We start from the raw sequence: 17,042 nt of genomic DNA, 5'->3' as shown, positions 1-17,042 counted from the left end.
CCCCTGTTTCTCTAACCCAGGCACCTTGCCAGTAGCCAATTCCAGGCCATAGCACCTGGGGGGAACCTGAGTTCTAACTGTCTTTGCCATTTAACTGCATTACCCTGACACCAGTTTCTTCATTGGTATAATGGGGGTAAACACAGAAAAGGGGGGTGCTGCCGCCAGAGGGCGCTGTCCTACGCGCGGGGGAGACTGGCCAGCGCGACCGGATTGGGCAACTCTGCACGGGGCGGGGCGTCGGGGAGGCGGGGCTTCCGGCCACCTCCTCCGCTGTTGCCATGGGAGACAGCCGCAAGGAGGCGGAAGGAGCCGAGAACCTGCCGGAGTCGCCTAGGGGAGCGGGAGCTTTGGTGGCCATGGCGGTCTCGGAGCCCGGGTACCGGAGCTGGTCCTTGTGGCCCGAGGTGCCATCCGCCACCTTCTTCACCGCGCTGCTCTCGCTGCTGGTGTCTGGGCCTCGCCTGTTCCTGTTGCAGCCTCCCCTGGCGCCCTCGGGCCTCTCGCTGCGGTCCGAGGCTCTGCGCAACTGGCAAGGTGAGCAGGGCGGGGCCGGACCCCGGGTGCCAGCCCTTTTCCTCCGACCTCGCCAGGCCCTGGGCTCTGGCCTCCCAGCATCCGCGTCACCCCGCCTCCGTCCGCATCATCATTCTGCCCACCTGGAAGACCAGCCCCATATTCCACGTCTTTGTGCAGAGCCCCATCTTCGTCACCACTGTAATGCTTCCCTACCCAGATTTGTTCCCTTACCTGTCTCCGTCCGACTGGTCAAGGCCCCCATATCCATTCGTAGCAAATAGGTTTCATTCACCCCTGCTCCATCACCAAGGAGGATTTTTCTGTTCCCCTCCCTTGTCACATTCACACCTACGTCTGCTTTAAGGGCCCAACCCCCCACTGAAAAATTTTTTTCTTTCGCCTTCGTCAAGACACTTGAACTTTATCTGTGGCCACCCCTATAAGATCCTGGCTTCCTGGGGTTTAGAATTTATTGTGCTTCTTCGTTTTAATCTTAATCCACTCCGATTCCCTGCTCATGGCGCAGGGAATCTTCTACCTTTGGGAGAGGTGTTTGTTTTCTCGGGGAGGGTGAGAGATTTTGCAGACCAATTAAGTATAAACATCTGCTCATAAAAGATGTTCTTAGTCTCTGTTTCTTACCCATTCTTTTATAGGGAGGAAAATGGGAAATTTGTATGACTTGTTTTCCAAAGCACATTCACATGCATTAATCTCGTTTAATACTCACGGTGATCCCATGACGTAATGTAGGCTTTATTGTTGCGCATTATTTAGATGAAACTGAGGCTTAATGCGAAGACTCGCAGAGCTATTGAGTTATATAATTGACACAGGAACCCAGATTTTTCTTTTTATCGTGTGATGTGTTGGGACTGGAACCTTGGGGTTTATGATCCCCAAATTATATAGAATTGCTTCTAGAATCTTCACATTTATACTTGGGATTTCAGTGTCAGAAGTACTCAGCAAGCAGTGACGTACTCTTCAGATAATGAAGCCTTACAGAGATGGCCTGACTGAGGTACATGGTTCATAGCCTGCCTCCCTGCTCAAATCTAAAACTGGTCCCTCCCAACCTCACCTGAGATACACACAGCACATCTGTCTTCAGAGGCAGATGGAAAATGCCAGCCTAAACTGAGCTCCCTTTTTTTTCTTTACTTCACGGCTTCTCTGGGGCTCACAGGCAATGTGAGTATTAGACATGTAAGAGACCTTTGAGGGCCTCGAGTGTATGCCTGTTATTATACAAAGAGAGAACTGAAGCCGATAGGGCCTGTGACTTGACTGAGCTCAACCGGCCTGGATGTGATAGAGCCAAGATTCCACCCCAAGCCTTTAGGCTCCCAAGTCCACTGTTACTGCCACTTCACCAGTCCCCCTCCTTCAGTTTAGTATTTTGGCCTGTGGGGATGTAAAAGTACATAAGAGAGAGGACTGGTTCTAGAAAAATAAAAGTGAGATTCTTTGCTGTCTTATTGCATATAAAGCATGGCTCTGCCTCGAAGACTAGATCAGCACTTTCAAGAAAGACTTCTGAGTTCTGTATCTACATTATCAGTGATAGTTTTCTAATCTTTACAGGTGCAAAATAATTCATGGTCCCTTTTTTCTTCCTCTGAACAGCCACTATGGAAGGAGAGGTCAGGATTACAGCCGAGGAGACGGGCACAAAGAGTGTTAAGTGACACCCACTCAATCCACCTGAAGCCGTTACAATTAATTAACCCTCAAACTGCCCGGTGAGATAGGTCAGTATTAAAACCTAAAAAAGGATTATAAAACACATTGCAAATTTAAAGACCATCCCACGCTAAAAAGTGTTATTTTTTTCCCCACGTGGAAGCCAGTCACAGATAAGACTTGCTCCAGGTCTGGGAAAGAGCGAAGATTAGACATCCACGCCTCTACTTTGAGTCCTGGGTCTTTCGTTTTTGCCTCCCTCTGCTTATCCCACTGGCTCCGGGCTGATTTTCACTGGCAATGAGAGCCAGCTGCTCCCCGTTTCCTAGGTGGGTTGTAACCTGGCTTTCCCTTCTTGGAACAACCCACCGTTGGGCCTCTAACTCAGTTCCCTCTGCAGTTTACAGGCTGGTGACTTACATCTTTGTCTACGAGAACCCAGTCTCCCTGCTCTGCGGTGCCATCATCATCTGGCGCTTTGCTGGCAATTTTGAGAGAACCGTGGGCACCGTCCGCCACTGCTTCTTCACCGTGATCTTCGCCATCATCTGCGCCATCATCTTCCTGTCTTTTGAAGCTGTGTCATCGCTGTCAAAGCTGGGGGAGGTAGAGGATGCCAGAGGTTTCACCCCAGTGGCTTTTGCCATGCTGGGAGTCAATTCCGTCCGCTCTCGGATGAGGAGGGCCCTGGTGTTTGGCATGGTTGTGCCCTCAATGCTGGTGCCGTGGCTTCTGCTCTGTGCCTCCTGGCTCATTCCCCAGACCTCTTTCCTCAGTAACGTCTGTGGACTTGGAATTGGGCTAACATGTATCCTTCCTAGAAGGTAACTGTAGAACAATGACATGCCAAAGGGTGAACCAAGTTGTGGGGCCTGGGGGTGTCAAGTAGATAGAGCTGTGAGCTCAGATGTAGGTAATCTGTGTGCTAGCTTCAGCTTTGAAAACCGTGTGGCCTCGGGCAGGTCACTTCCCTTCTTTAGGCCAGAGTTTTCTCATCTGGAAAAGATCACCATAGCTTACTCCTCACACTGGCTCAGCACTGCCAGTTAGTAAAATATTCTGTATTGATTTTTTCCAAGGTGTAAACCTACATTTGACTAATTTTTTTTATTGGAGGAACCTGAACTACCCATGGGCTGGAGATGTTCCATGAAAGGAATAGGAAACAGGTTTGTTTGTTTTTGTTTGGCTTAATCTTTTTCTCAGAAGAAAAAAAAATTTTTTTTTATGGTAGGCTTTTACCATATGGGTAGTTAAAAACTTAGGATAAGCCTCATATTCCTTGTATAAATATTCTGGCAATTAGGGGAAAGTATTCTAAAATACAAAGTGGTTCTTTTTTAAACATCAGAATGGTAGTGTTTGGAGTTGGACAAGGTGCATTCCTGACATATCTTACAATTTGTGATTCTGTGAGCTGTTAGTGTGGGTAGTGTATAAATCCACATTGATAACATTGTTCTTATGTATCTTATTTTTAAATTCTAGTTTAATTTCATTGGTTTTAAACTTTTTTTCCTAACATGAAAATTTAAAGCTATACACTCCCCATGTAAGCACTACTTTAGCTGTATCCCACAAATTTTGATATGTTGTGTTTTCATTATCCCTCAGTTAAAAGTATTTTCTAATTTTCCTTGGGATTTCTTTTTTGATCCAAGGGTTATTTATAAGGGAGTTGCTTAATTTCTAAATATTTGGTGATTTCCCAGATTTCTTTTTGTTATTGATTTCTTATTTCATGTGGTCAGAGAAAATTCTTTGTAAGATTACAGTCCTTTTAAATTATTTCTGGCCCAGCATTTGTTACATCTTGGTGAGTATTCTGTGTGTACTTGAAAGGAATGTGCATTCTGCAATTGGTGGGTATAGTGTTCAGTATATGTCAGTTAGGTCAAGGTATTGTATTGTTCAAATCTTCTATATCCTTATAGTTATTCTATTTATTACTGGGAGAAGACTGTTGACATCTCCAGCTAATACTGTAGATCTCTCTTTTTTGCTTTCAGTTCTTATCAGTTTTTGGCTTCAAGTGTTTTTGAAGTTCTGTTTATTGGATACATACACATTTGGGACTGTTATATCATCTTAATGAATTTACCCTTTACTGTTATGAAATTGACCCTTTAAATCTCTGGTAATATTCTTTGCCCTAAATTCTTCATTGTCTGATATTAATTTACTTATTCCAGCTTTCTCCTTTCTTAGAATTAGAATTTACAAGGTATATATTTTCCCATCCTTATATTTTTAACATGTTTATGTCTACATTTAAAGCATCTTTCTTGTAGATAGCATATAGGTGGTTCTCTGTCTGACAGTCTGCCTTTTAAAGGCTTGTTTAGCCCATTTGCATTTAGTGTAATTATTGATATAGTGGGGTTAAGTCTACCAGCTTGCTTTTTGTGTTCTTTTTGTCTCAAATGTTCTTTGTTCCTTTTTACCTCTTTTCCTGCCTTCAATTGCATATTTTCTTAGTATTTCATTTTATCTTCTTTGCTTATTAACCCTGCCTCTTTGTTTTCTTTTTTAGTGGTTGCTCTAGAGTTTAAATATGCATTTTTAGTTTATCACAGGCTACATTCAGATAATATACCACTTTGTATGTAAGAATCTTATTCCATTGTATTTCTGTTTTCCTTCTTTCCATCCTTTGTGTTATTGTTGTTCTATGTTTTACTTCTACATATGTTATAAACCTCATAATACATTGCTGCTTCTCTTGCTACTCTTAAACAGTCAATTATATTTTTTTAAAAAGCAACATTTACTCACATATTTATCATCTCTATTTTTCTTCATTCTTTTGTGTAGATCCAAATTCCCACCTGGTATCATTTTCCTTTAGCCGAAAGAACTTCCTTTAACATTACAGTAGGTATGCTGGTGAAAAATTCTCTCCATCTTTGGTTCTTTGAAAATGCTTTTAGTTCACTAAATATAGAATTCTAGCCTTCTCTGATATCCTTTCACTTCTAAAGATGTCCTTGCATTACTTCTGGTTTGTATTGTTTCTGATAAGAAATCAGTAATCATTTTTATTGTTTCCCCATATAATTCATTGTTTTTCTCTGGCTCATTTCACAATTTTTTCTTTATCATTGGTTTTTAGCTATTATCTTGTGCCTTGAGGTGGTGTTTTTGTGTTTACCTTACTTGGAGTTTGTTGATCTTGGATGTGTGAGTTTAGAATTTTCATCAAGTCTAAAAAAATTATCGTCATTATGCCTTGAAGTATTTTTTTTCTATCCTCTTTTCTCTTCTCCAATTATATATATATAAGCTACATGGTATTGTTCAGTGGGTCACTAAGGCTGTTGTATTTTTTTTTAATTTTTGCCTTTTTTACCCTCTACATTTCAGTTTGGATAATTTCTGTCACACTGCCTTCAAGTTCAGCAATCTCATCTTCCGCAGCGTCTACTCTGCTGTTAAACCTACCCAGTTAGTTTTTTATTCCTTGTGTTGTATATTTCAGTTCAAGAGGTTCTTCTTTATGGTTTTCATTTCTGTATTGCGATTCTTTATCTGTTTGTTATGTGTATGTTTTCCTTTAAACACATTCACTTACACATTTATAATAGCTGTTTTAAAATACTTGTCTCTTAATACCATCATCTTTGTCCTTTCTGGACCTGTTTCTTTTGACTGCTTTTCCTCTTGATTATGGACCCTATTTTCTTGCTTTGTCCCTTGTCTTGTAATTTTTTATTTTTTGATAAACATTGTGAATACTGTGTTATCAAGGGCTGAATATTGTTGTCTTCCTTTAAAGAGTATTTATTTTCCTAATAGGTAGTTAATTTACTTGTTAAGGCATTGCCTTTTGGGGGTCTCTTCTGAATGTCCTGGGTGTTCAGTGAAGTCTCTTTACTCTGGTTAGAACTTGAGCGTGTCCCTGTCCTGTGGGAGCTCCAGGAGTTGTTAATCTTACAGCTCTTTGATAGTTGTTGTTTCTTCAATAGCTGTTCTTTGCCTGACTGGAGGAGTCTCAGCCTATGTACGTCTACATTAGTGTTTAGCTAAAGACTCGGGGAACCTCTTCGGGCCCAAGGGACTTGTGGCCCCATCCAGAAGAAGAGGAGGAGCTTCTTCTGCCTCCTCTCCATTACTGACCTGTAAATCGCAGGCATTTTTTCCTCCCTGAACTCTTTGTCTCTCCAGCTCAGGAGCACTGTACTCTGCTTGGATTCCCCGTGCTTGCTTTGGCAGCACATATACTAAAGTTGGAGTGATACTTGGATTCCGGTTCCTGTGCTGTGGTTTAGAAAGTGCCTCTGGGCAGAAAGCCAGCTTGATCTTGAGGCTCACTTACTTTGTGTCCCTTTTCTTAGGTATCACAGTTTGGTAGTGTTTGTGGTCCAAAGTCTGAAAGCAATTGTGTGAAATATTGTATCCTGGTTTATAGTTATATATGTGGGAGGACTAGTCTAGTATTGTTACTTCATCAGAGTCAGAAGCAGAACAGATTCTTGAGATCATTCTGAAGTCATCAGCCATGACACCTTTTGACTTCCTTACAGCATTGCTTACCACCTGGAATCAGTATTTGGAAGCATACTGTCATCCCTGAAAGAATGTAGACATAGCAAGGGTGTGTTTGTTTATCACAATGACTAGGTACTACCACCATTTGGTGGCTGGTGGCCAGGAATGCTACATGTCCTATAATGAGTGGAACAGTCTAGCCCAGCAGAGAATTATCTCGCCAGTAGTATTCTAGTTAAGAACACTGCCGCAAGGAACAGTGCTCTTTTGGTGCTTCTGTACAGTCTTCTCTCTGCCAGCACCCCTCTTCTAGCCAGCACCCCTCACAATTTAGGCTTCAACATCCTCATCACATCCTTAGAGAAAAATTTCTCAGACCTACCTAGGCTAGCTTACGGTCCCCAGCGTGGTCATCCATAGATAAGCTTTTGCTTGTGGCCACTTATTCTACCCCAGTACTTGGTACATACTAGATGTTCAATGAATATTTGTCGAGAGGACGGATGGATGGTGGGATAAAGGCTGACTCTTTTTGGCTGTCTAGGCAGTGATGGGCTGACACAGGTCGGATGACCAGAGTACCATCACATCCCTGGGACCTCCCAGGGCTGCCACAGAGGCCCACAGGAAGCTCAGTTGGTCACACTGAGACAAGGTTCCTCCTATTTGGGACAAAGTACAAGAAGATGTCAGTCCTCCCAGAGGGTATTAGGATAGCCTCCTGCTTCATCCCACTGGAAAGACAGAGATGTGTGCTGGCTTCTGACTGTGATTGAAGGGGCCAGAGGGGCTCAGGAGACAGGATGGGTGTGTCTAGGGGAAGGTGAAATGTTAGCACCTGTCTGCCCTCTCCTGTTGCTGGGTCATGTTCCTTCTGAGGTACAGGGGATAGAAACTCAACTCTTGGTTTCCCCTGAGCTTGAAACTCCAGTCAGATATTATGGTGGAATAAGCACTTACTTCCCCTGTACAATCAATGTGGGCACCTGTGTCCTCTGGGGAGTGTTCAGCCCGCCTCCCTTTAGCTGCCTCCAGTTTTCCTTAATATGCCAACCTCAGATGGCTTCACCTACTGCTACTCCATCGACCTCCCAGAGCGAGTTGCACTGAAGCTCGACCAGAAGTTCCCCTTCAGCCTGATGAGGAAGATTTCGATGTTCAAGTACATCTCCGGCTCTTCAGCTGAAAGAAGGGCAGCCCAAAGCCGGAAGTAAGTTATAGAACTCTGTGCTTTATTCCTAAAGCAATTCCTGGGCCTCTAGGGGGTGTGACTCGTTCACTGTCCTGGGGAATAGGCAAGAGGGTGTGGGCAGCCTGGGCCCAAAAAAATCTGTGCACAAATTTCTCCCGAGCACCCTAGATTCTGCCCAGCTGCATCTGAAGTAGGGCCCGAGCAGGAAGGGGCTCTTGTGCATAATCCCGAGTGACTTGTGGCCCCATCCAGTGGCATTAACAGCCCTCAGCGCCGACAAGCACCCTGTGCAGGTGGGATTGGGCTCCTGCGTGTGACGCTGGTAAGAAGCACAGTCCACGCAACGGACTGGGAGCCTTAGGAGGTGGCATGGCCCGAACCTGAGAGGGTTTTCTTGGCCACCTGGCAGGAGAAGGTGAAGCTTACTGTTTTCCAGTCTAGGCACGTTAACTCTCAACGGAAAGTCCTGGGCAAGCCGCCAGAGCTCACGTAGCCTGACTCCCTCCTTTCAGAGAGAGGGCCCAAAGGGGACAAGAGTCTGTCTCCAGGTAACACAGAGTCAGAAGAGCCCAGTCTAGAGCCAGGGGCTCCTGCTTCCGGGTCCTACTGACTCCCTGTCGCTGGGGCACACACTGCCGGCCTCAGGTGGCCTTCACTGGTTTTTGCCGATGCTGAGAGTTCACAATGGAGGAGGTTTCCTTTCCTTCAAGTCCCTCCCAAAGAACGGATTCAGTACAAAGTCAAGGTGCTTTGTCAGTGGCCCTTTTCTGCTTCAGCTGTGCAGTACATCTTGCCCCCGCGCTGCCCTGGAGGCAGGACTTCGGCTGAATTGGAGTCTGCTCCTTGTACTTTATTTTAGGAGGTGGACACTCCAGCCTTCAGCAGCTCAGAGCCCTCTGACCATTTCTTTTTTATTTTTATTTTTTTCACCAGGCCGCATGGCTTGCAGGATGATCTTAGTTCTCTGACCAGGGATCGAACCCAGGTCCCCACAGTGAAAGCGCTGAGTCCTAACCACTGGACCACCAGGGAATTCCCCACTCTGACCATTTCTTAAAGGCAGGGACAGGTACTGGGAAAAATAGAAATGCACACTCACCCATTTTGTTTCAGGCAAGTAATTCCTGGAGTCTAAATGGGTGGGAGGTGTTTAAATCTAGAATTAGGTGTATTGTAGCTTTTTGGCTCTTAATTGCTGTTCTCACAGAATCTAGAGAGAACTTAAGGGTCCACGTTTGCAAATGCTCTCTCCCCCGCCCTCTCCCGTGAAGGAATCCCCTCTAAGACAGCTGCCGATGTTCACCCCTGGCGGCTGGGGGCTGGCTCTCCAAGGCAGCCCCTAATGAGAAAGGTCTTCCATGCTGAATCGCAGCTACTTCTCTGTAACTGTGACACCGTGGTGCCGGGTGATCCTGCTTCACCATGACGCGCTGATCTGGCCAGGGGCCATGGTGACCCTCTCAGCTCCTTCTGTGTCCCTTGCATGGCGTGGTGTTCGATCCCTCATTATCCTGGCCTGCTGTAGGCACCCGGAACAGAACGTGATGTTTTGGATGACCTGACAACGGGACACAGGTAGTATTAGAACACGCGTGTTTGTTTCGGCAGCGGACCTGACTGCCCGGACAGCCTTGCCTCCCTGGAGGCTCTTGTCAAGCTTCTTATCGGCCAAAACCTCTATATTTTTAAAATGCCAGAAGTGCTGTTAAGCGTCCTGTATCTGTACTTAAGCAGCTGATTTGTAAGCTTAGGTTTGGATTGAAATGTATACAGGTTTAGTCTAGTTACCTAACACAGGTATCAGTGGTGTTGACACTTGTTCTTCATATTTGGAACTCTGCACGAAGGTCACAGGCTAAAACCCTTAGAATGTGTCCCCCTTTGTGGCCCCAGCCGCACGCGTCTGTGGTGGGGTCTCCAACCTCAGCACAGACAGCTCCCCGCGTCTGTCATGTCGGTTCCTGCCTGCCAGGACTTTGAGTTGTGAGTCTTTATTCCTGAAGACGTGGGTAGAATATCTCCCAGCAGACAAGGCCTGGGCCCAAGCTCTGTGTTACCCGTTAGAGCCTTCCCCTCCTCCCTCCCACAGAGGGGGATCCATTCTCTCTGGGTCCAGTTGCTGAGCCGACCACAAACACTGACTGCTGTGATCTGTCCCCATCTCCATCCGGTCCATCCAGTTTGCAAGCTGCTCTTACACCTCAGCGTGTCTCAGGCATGGGCCTGATACCCCTTCTTCCTGCTGACTTACTGCAGGACCGTGAGTGGGCCCTGCCCCCTCTGGGCATATGTTTTCTGTCCAGTTGAGATTGACCTTCCTCCCCGCTTGGCACTTTTGCAGCTGGTTATGGGAACCGTCCACAGCACGTTGTAATAGAAAGCAGTATAGCAACCCACGCTTCGCGCCTGCGGATCGCCCGCTGGGCTGCTGTGTGCCCCGGCATGAGTGGCTGAGTGACCGTTTTCTCTCTGTTCCTTTCCAGGCTGAACCCTGTGCCTGGCTCCTACCCCACACAGAGCGGCCACCCTCACCTGGCCCCGAACCACCCTGTGGCCCAGATGCAGCACACCAGTGGCCAGAAACTGGCCCCCTGGCCGTCCTGGGTCCCTGGGCACACGGCCAGCCTGCCTCCGTACCAGCCCACGTCCGGCCTGTGTTATGTGCAGAACCATTTTGGCACAGTTCCCAGCTCCTCTGGTGTCTACCCGGCTTCTGCGGGTGCCTCCCTGGGGGTCCAGCCCCCCGCCCCCCTCAACTGCCCCGGCACAGTGCATTCCGGGGCCCTGGCCAGTTCAGCGACTACAGGCTCTAAGGAGTGCTCAAGGGTCCTGATCCCCTGAGAGAGAGTTTCCAGGGAAGCGATCTCCCATCTCGGCCTTCTGAGGAAGGTCCTTTCTGAGCTGAGATGTTCTTGACAAAAAGTTACTTACTGAACACCTCTATGTGCCAGGCTCTGTGTTGAGTATTTTGATATGTGTCTCTATTTCATTCTCATTCATCCTCGTGACAACTTGGTGAAGTACAGCTTGTCGTCCCCAGTTTACAGATGCAGAAAGCGTGCAGTGAGGTCACGTGGCCTTGTAGTGGCACAGCTGGGGCACTTGGCTCCAGGCCCAGGCCCTGCCCACCCACTGTCCCGCCCCCCACAGGACACCTGGGAGAAGAGGGCATTGGTGGTCAGTGGCTCGTTTCAGCTCTCCATTCCCTTCCTGTCCTCGTACGTCATGCTCGTGGTTATGCCGTGTTCGTGTGACTGCGTGTGCCCTTTGGGAGCTCCCGGCTGGTGTGCTCGCCAGTCCCCAGGCCTGTGCGGTGTTCCTCCCTTGCGGTGACCCCCCAGCCCCACACCCAGACTTCTGCCCCGGAAGTGGTGCGACGGGCCAGCGTGAGCCGCAGCCACATGCTTCTGGATCCATATTGCTGATTACCTTTGTATAAAGAAACAGCCTCCAGCCTGCCCTCGGTGTGTGGTGTCTTTGTGGTCAAGTCAGGCAGACGACTCCCAGCAGGCATCTGGCGTGAGGGCGTGAGTTGAGAAGGTCCCCAGAGAGCTGAAAGGACAAACGGGAGAGTTTGGCAACCCTGAGATTGGCAACAGCGGGGAGCCGCTGTGGTGTTCCCAGGGCCCCAGGCTGGGTCACCACAAGAAGGGCTGCCCGCGGGACCTTACGCCAGGGAGTGACACAGGCACCGGCCGCGGTGGCCTCTGAAGCAAGAGGCGGGGAGGAGAGCCCTGGCGGCTTTGTTGCCTGATCTACCCGCAGGGTCTCCTGTGGGCCATATTAACCAGGAAACCTTTGGCAAGTGAGCCCGGGAAATGTAGTTTGCAGAGGTCAGGCCCCCCACACACCACGCAGGGCGGGACAGGGACAGGGATGTGACTGAGCCTACGGGCGCCCGACCAGGCCGAGGGGAGCTCCTGGCTCCTGATCAGCCTTCAGCTGAGCTCTGAAGTGGGCTCACGTTGAGAAGACACGCCACATGCAGGTGTCCTCAGAGACACCAGCACACGCGGCCTTCGTTTACTCCTGGAGCTGCATGGCCTGCTCGGGGCTGGCTTTTTGGGAGGCCCTGGGTTTTGGAGGTGGATAAGATACACCCACAAATCTGCAGCAGTGGACAGGGCAGTGAGTGGCCTGCACTGGGGCGGGGGGCAGGTCATGAAGCTGAGACAGTGGCTCCTGAGCGGGATTGTGAAGAGGATTCACCAGCCGAGGAGCTGGGGTCCAGGCTGCAGCTGAGCCCTGTCTGCAGTCCCAGAGCCTGGTGTCTCCAGCCACACCCAGCATCTTTCCCATCATGTTCACTCGCTGAGTGCAGGCTGCTGTGTGTCCCTTGGACATTTTCCCTCCAGTCCCAGCCTGTATCCAGAGGCAGGTGAGGTGGCCACCTGCTCCCAGTGTGGCACAGTCACCTCCCTCACGTCTGGCCTTCCTGCTGGGCTGTCTGGCTGGAGCTGTGGAGGCCTTGGGCCCTCATGCGACCCCGAGTAGAAAGCCGAAGGGCCCTCAGGGGTCATTCTGTTCAGCCGTCTCCCCCACCCCTGCTTTCCTGAACGGGGTTCAGGGAGGCAGGGTGGGTCTGGCAGAGCAGCTGACAGCAGCGGCTGCCTGGGCTGCGGCCACAGCTGCTGCGCTGAGACTGGCCCTTAGTCCGTTCCCCCGGACTTTGCTTGGGCCACAGCAGGCAGCCTGGAGCCAGGTCAGAGGGGGCATTTCTCCCCTGAACACGCATATGAGAGGACCTGGAGGGGCTCCCAAGCCCCTCCCCAACTTGCTGTTGAATGATCCGCCAGTGTGCCCCCTTCCGCAAACACCAAGTGTGTGTCAAGCCTCAGGCTGGGCCTGGAAACGGAAAGGTGAGCTCCGTGGGGGCAGAGAACCCCCTACCCCCCTGACACGCGGTAAAGATCTGTTGAGCAATTGAATGAACTGGGATCCCTGCCCTTGGGGAGCTCAGTCTGGGGGTGGGGGGAGTGGATGATTAAAGAACTGTAATTCAGCAACGCTGTTCAGGCGCTCCCAGGAGGCGCCCAGACCAGCCTGGAGAGCTGGGGGTCGGTCTCGGATACCCAGCACACACCCTTCCACGGGGGCGAAGGGGTGACTTTGGAGGGAGGGAAAGAGGAAGACCCTAACCACTGGCTGTTAGGAGGATGAAGAATACAGCACGTTTGGCAAAGGGAAGGCCATTATTCCCCGCGCACCAGAAACCTCTCTCTTATCCCCAGGCCAGGAGGGAGCCACTGTAGCCAGAGAAGCTTCCAGACTTCATCCAGTTTCCCCTTTTTCGTCAGCAGGGGGCAGCAGAGAAGCAGCCCCTTGGCTGCCTCTGAAACCTTCCCTGGGGCCGGCACTGGGGGAACAGGAGGAAGAGGGATCGCTCCCGTCCTCTGAGGAGGCCCCTCCCGGGAGGGAACCAGCTTTGTGGTTAACCGCGACTCAAGTTAAGGGCCTTGAGAGGCATGGCCGCCCTGCCCTGCGAGGCGTCCCTCCTTCACACACCTGCTCCTTCATTCTTCCATTTAACAAATGCTTTGTGAGCAACTGCTGAGTTCCAGGCCTGTGCTTGGCTCTGGGGACGTGAAGATGGAGAAGAACGAGTTGAGCCTTCAATGCACTCACAGTCCATTAAGGGAGACGTGCTCTATGGAGTGAGAGAGAGCAGCCAGGTGCAGAGGTGAGGTGAGCCCACCTTGCGGCGAGGGTGTCAGAGAGGAGACTTCCAGGAGGAGAGAGTTACCCAGCAAGGGCAGGGCCCGGAGGACGCAGGGTGACGGTGTGAGCCAAGACAGGAAGGCGGGGATCCAGTAGGCAGGGTGGAGACGTGAGCCCGGAGGCTGGGAGGGCAGGTAGGAAAGAGTTGGACGTGATGAGAGCCCGTCCTGAGGCCCTGGCCGAGGAGTGGGACAGGCAGAAACAGCCTAGAACGCAAAGTGACTTTCCGGGGTCACACCAAGCGTGTGGCCGAGCTGAGAGCGTGTGCACAGCTCTCCCATCCGAAGTCCAGAGCTCCTGCCCTGCCTGAAGGTGCCCGCTCGCCCTCAGGTGGTGGGATGGGGGAGGGCCCCGGGTAGGGGTGGAGGCAGGACAATCCTGTAGGATGAGGTTCCCCCAAGCGTGGAATGAGGGGACTGGGGAAGGGCAGAGCTGGCCTCGGAGTTGGGTACTGGACCTTGGACTCCTGAGACCCGCAGGGGCACCTCCTCTAGTCTGCATCCCAGGATGCTCCCTGGCCTCTGCTCTGCCCATCTGTGCCTGGACAACCGCCAGCTGCAGGAGCCGCGTCCCCCCACCTGGACCCAAAGCTCGGCTCCTGAGGCGCCTCCACACCATCTCCAGATCCCAGGCCACCCAGGATCTTGCTCTGTTTTGAGCCTGGAGCCCCTCCCCAAGAAAGCTTGCCTGTCCAAGTCACATCCCAAGGCTGCTTCCTTAACGGAACTCCTCCTGGGGGCCGTCTTCAGCACCCCCAGAGCCAAGGATCAGGTGGGCTACCCATAGAGGCGACACTGGGACAGCTCAGGCCTTCCCAGGGCCTGGGGCAGTTGGGACACAGAGGGCCCACACAAATACACACACACACAAACACACACACATACCAACACAGGCACGTGTAAACACGGACACGACACTTGGAACTCACAAACCTGGGCCCTTACCCACACATAAATTCAAGTTCAAATAGGTAGGTACCCACCCACAAAAATGCACACATATGTGGTTAAGTCACACACCTATGTGTATTCGCACACGTACACGCACAAAATTGTGCATAGGCTGGTCTGTGCCCCAGTACATGCTGTACATACATGCATGTGCACCTGACACGTCACAGAGCAAGGCAAGCCCTTGGGTGGGAACCCCTAACCCCCCCTCCTCAACCTTACCTGACGTGACCCTAGCCTCCCTCCCCAATCTCATCTCCCACCACCCTCCTGCTTTCCCCAAACAGACTGCTGCTGGCACGACGTGAGATGACCAGACAGCTGGCAGGAAGCTTCTGGAGATGAGTGAAATCTTTAGCAGCAGGGCAACAGGAAAAGCCCAGCGGGCTGAACCTCCCTTCCAAGCGCCCATCACACACTGCCCGGAATTCCACCATCAAAGCCATTCCTGTGGGTTAGGCTCCTCTGACATTGAGGTAACCCTGGAAAAGATCCGCAGTCCAGCCCTCACATTGCACTTGGGAATGTGAGGCCCAGAGAGGGGAAGTTACCTGGCTAAGGACACCCAGTGAATCCATGACAGGGCCAGCACCGAACCCGGGTCTCCTCACTCCTGTTTGCTCCGCTGTTCTGGTCGGTGGGTGGAATGGGCTGGCGGGCAGCTGGGATCACAGGCAGGCCCAGGCAGTGGCTCTCACCTGGCCCAGCTGAGCCCACTCGGCTGTGCTGACGCCAGGAGTGGTGGCAGGGGGTCTCGGTCCTCACAGGGTGTCCTGAAGCCCCCTTCAATCAGACTCTGCTGCCGAGGCGGGGTGGCCTCGGTGTACGAGAGCTCTCCGAACCCTTCCAGGACAGTGGCACCTCTCCGGAGAGATCAGGCGCTCAGAAGAGCAGGTGAGACCCCTTCTCCCATCAGGCTGGGCCAGGCCATGGAGGCAGGACACGCAGGACCCCTTCCCAGCCTCATCTGCAGCCTGGGGTCTCCCTGGGGAGAGGAGAGCAGAGAGTCCCCACCCGCCCCTACCAGGGCTGGACGGGACGGACCTCCACCTCTCCTGCGATCTCATCCGCACCTCCAGGGGATTCCCTGGCGGTCCAGTGGCTAGGACTTGGCGCTCTCACTGCCAGGGCCTGGGTTCAATCCCTGGTCGGGGACTAAGATCCCGCACGCCGCAAAAAAAAGCTTACCATCCCCACGTCTAGCTCCCCTCGCCGGGACCACACCCCCGTACACTCATCCTTCTGAAGGGAGATTTCGGGGGAGGCTTTTAGGGCACAGGAGAAACGCTCCCCCCCACGAACCCCAGTGCGGCCCCTTGCCCCCTTACCCTCTGCAGTGGCCAGGCCTCGCTGGGCCTCACCTGGGAAGAAGTGGGTCAGGGTGACGAGGAAAGCCCCCAGCAAGGTGGCGCCCCACAGCACCCACACACGTGGCCACAGCAGCGAGCCCACCACCTGCGCTGCACCCCGGAGCGCAGCTTGGAGAGCGATCGCCCCTCCCCAGGGCTCACACCTCGGCCCTACCCCGTCGGGGGCAGCAGCCTCCCAGCCCAACTTCGGTCATCCGCAGGGCCTCCCACTCCGTTGCGCACCCTTTGGTTAGGGTCATGGGTTGTAATGTGTCCTCCCCACCAAAATATGTTGAAGTCCTAACCTCGGTACCTGTGAATGTGACATCATTTGGAAATAGGGTCTTTGCAGATGTAATTAGTTAAGATGAGGCCATACTGGATTCAGGCGGGTCCTAAACCCAACGACTGTTGTCCTTATAAGAAGGCCACGTAAAGACACAGGGACACAGAGACCCACAGGGAGAAGACAGCCGTGTGAAGACGGAGGCGGAGAGGGGGTGGATTTGTCTATCAGCCAGGGGGCGTCAAAGATCACTGGAAGCCACCAGAAGCTGAGAAGATGGGAGAAAGTGTTCCTTCCTAGAGCATTCAGGGGAAGCATGGCCCCCTGGACACCTTGATTTTGGACTTCCAGTCTCCAGAACTGTGAAAGAAAAATGTCTGTTGTTTGAAGCCACCCAGTTTGGGGCATTTTGTTACAGGCCCTAGGAAGCTAATACGGGCAAGGTCGTCTCCCCAGACGGCTACATTCAGTACATCACCATCCCGCTCAGAATCCCAGGAGCCCATCACAGCCGGCTCCCCCACCCCTACCCGGGCCCCCGGACCCCGCCCCTCGCCATCTCTCCACCAACAACGTGGTCAGTTCCACAACATCCTGTGCTCATTCGGTGGCAAGGAACGGGGGGAGGTGAGTAGAAGAGAAATGACATTTTGAACTCAGGTGACTGAGTCCCTACTGGAAATAGGGAGGCCGGAAGAGGGAGGTGGACTGCAGGCAGGGGTGCGAGTGGGTGTGCCATTTAGGGCCGTGTGATTTTGCGGTCACGAGGTCACGAGGCAGAGACTGCTTGAGGCCTTGGAAAGAGATGGTGCTAGAACCCAGATTCTGAAGAATATAGACTTCAGCCCCGGGCC

General features: G+C 51.4%; 1 protein-coding gene and 1 long non-coding RNA gene across 3 annotated transcripts; both read left to right on the top strand.

The window, feature by feature from the left end:
• Window positions 1-273: 273 nt before the first annotated feature.
• Window positions 274-11,344, top strand: RHBDD2 (rhomboid domain containing 2). Of its 2 annotated transcripts, none has more exons than XM_067705878.1 (4): window positions 274-537; window positions 2,606-3,013; window positions 7,753-7,903; window positions 10,369-11,344. In XM_067705878.1, the coding sequence occupies exons 1-4, from the start codon at window positions 282-284 to the stop codon at window positions 10,724-10,726; spliced, it is 1,173 nt and encodes a 390-aa protein (XP_067561979.1). In that variant the 5' UTR covers window positions 274-281; the 3' UTR covers window positions 10,727-11,344. The 2 variants fall into 2 exon arrangements, with proteins under 2 accessions (XP_067561979.1, XP_067561980.1); XM_067705879.1 differs by lacking the exon at window positions 274-537 and adding an exon at window positions 2,382-2,534.
• A 1,121-nt stretch (window positions 11,345-12,465) lies between these two features.
• Window positions 12,466-16,653, top strand: LOC137206335 (uncharacterized). The gene is made up of 3 exons (XR_010934621.1): window positions 12,466-13,570; window positions 14,841-15,447; window positions 15,891-16,653. It is a non-coding gene; the product is annotated as an uncharacterized lncRNA (long non-coding RNA).
• The last annotated feature ends 389 nt before the right edge of the window (window positions 16,654-17,042 follow it).

Source organism: Pseudorca crassidens, chromosome 15, assembly GCF_039906515.1.
Source record: "Pseudorca crassidens isolate mPseCra1 chromosome 15, mPseCra1.hap1, whole genome shotgun sequence".
Taxonomy (NCBI): domain Eukaryota; kingdom Metazoa; phylum Chordata; class Mammalia; order Artiodactyla; family Delphinidae; genus Pseudorca; species Pseudorca crassidens.
This window is presented reverse-complemented; position numbering and strand designations above follow the sequence as displayed.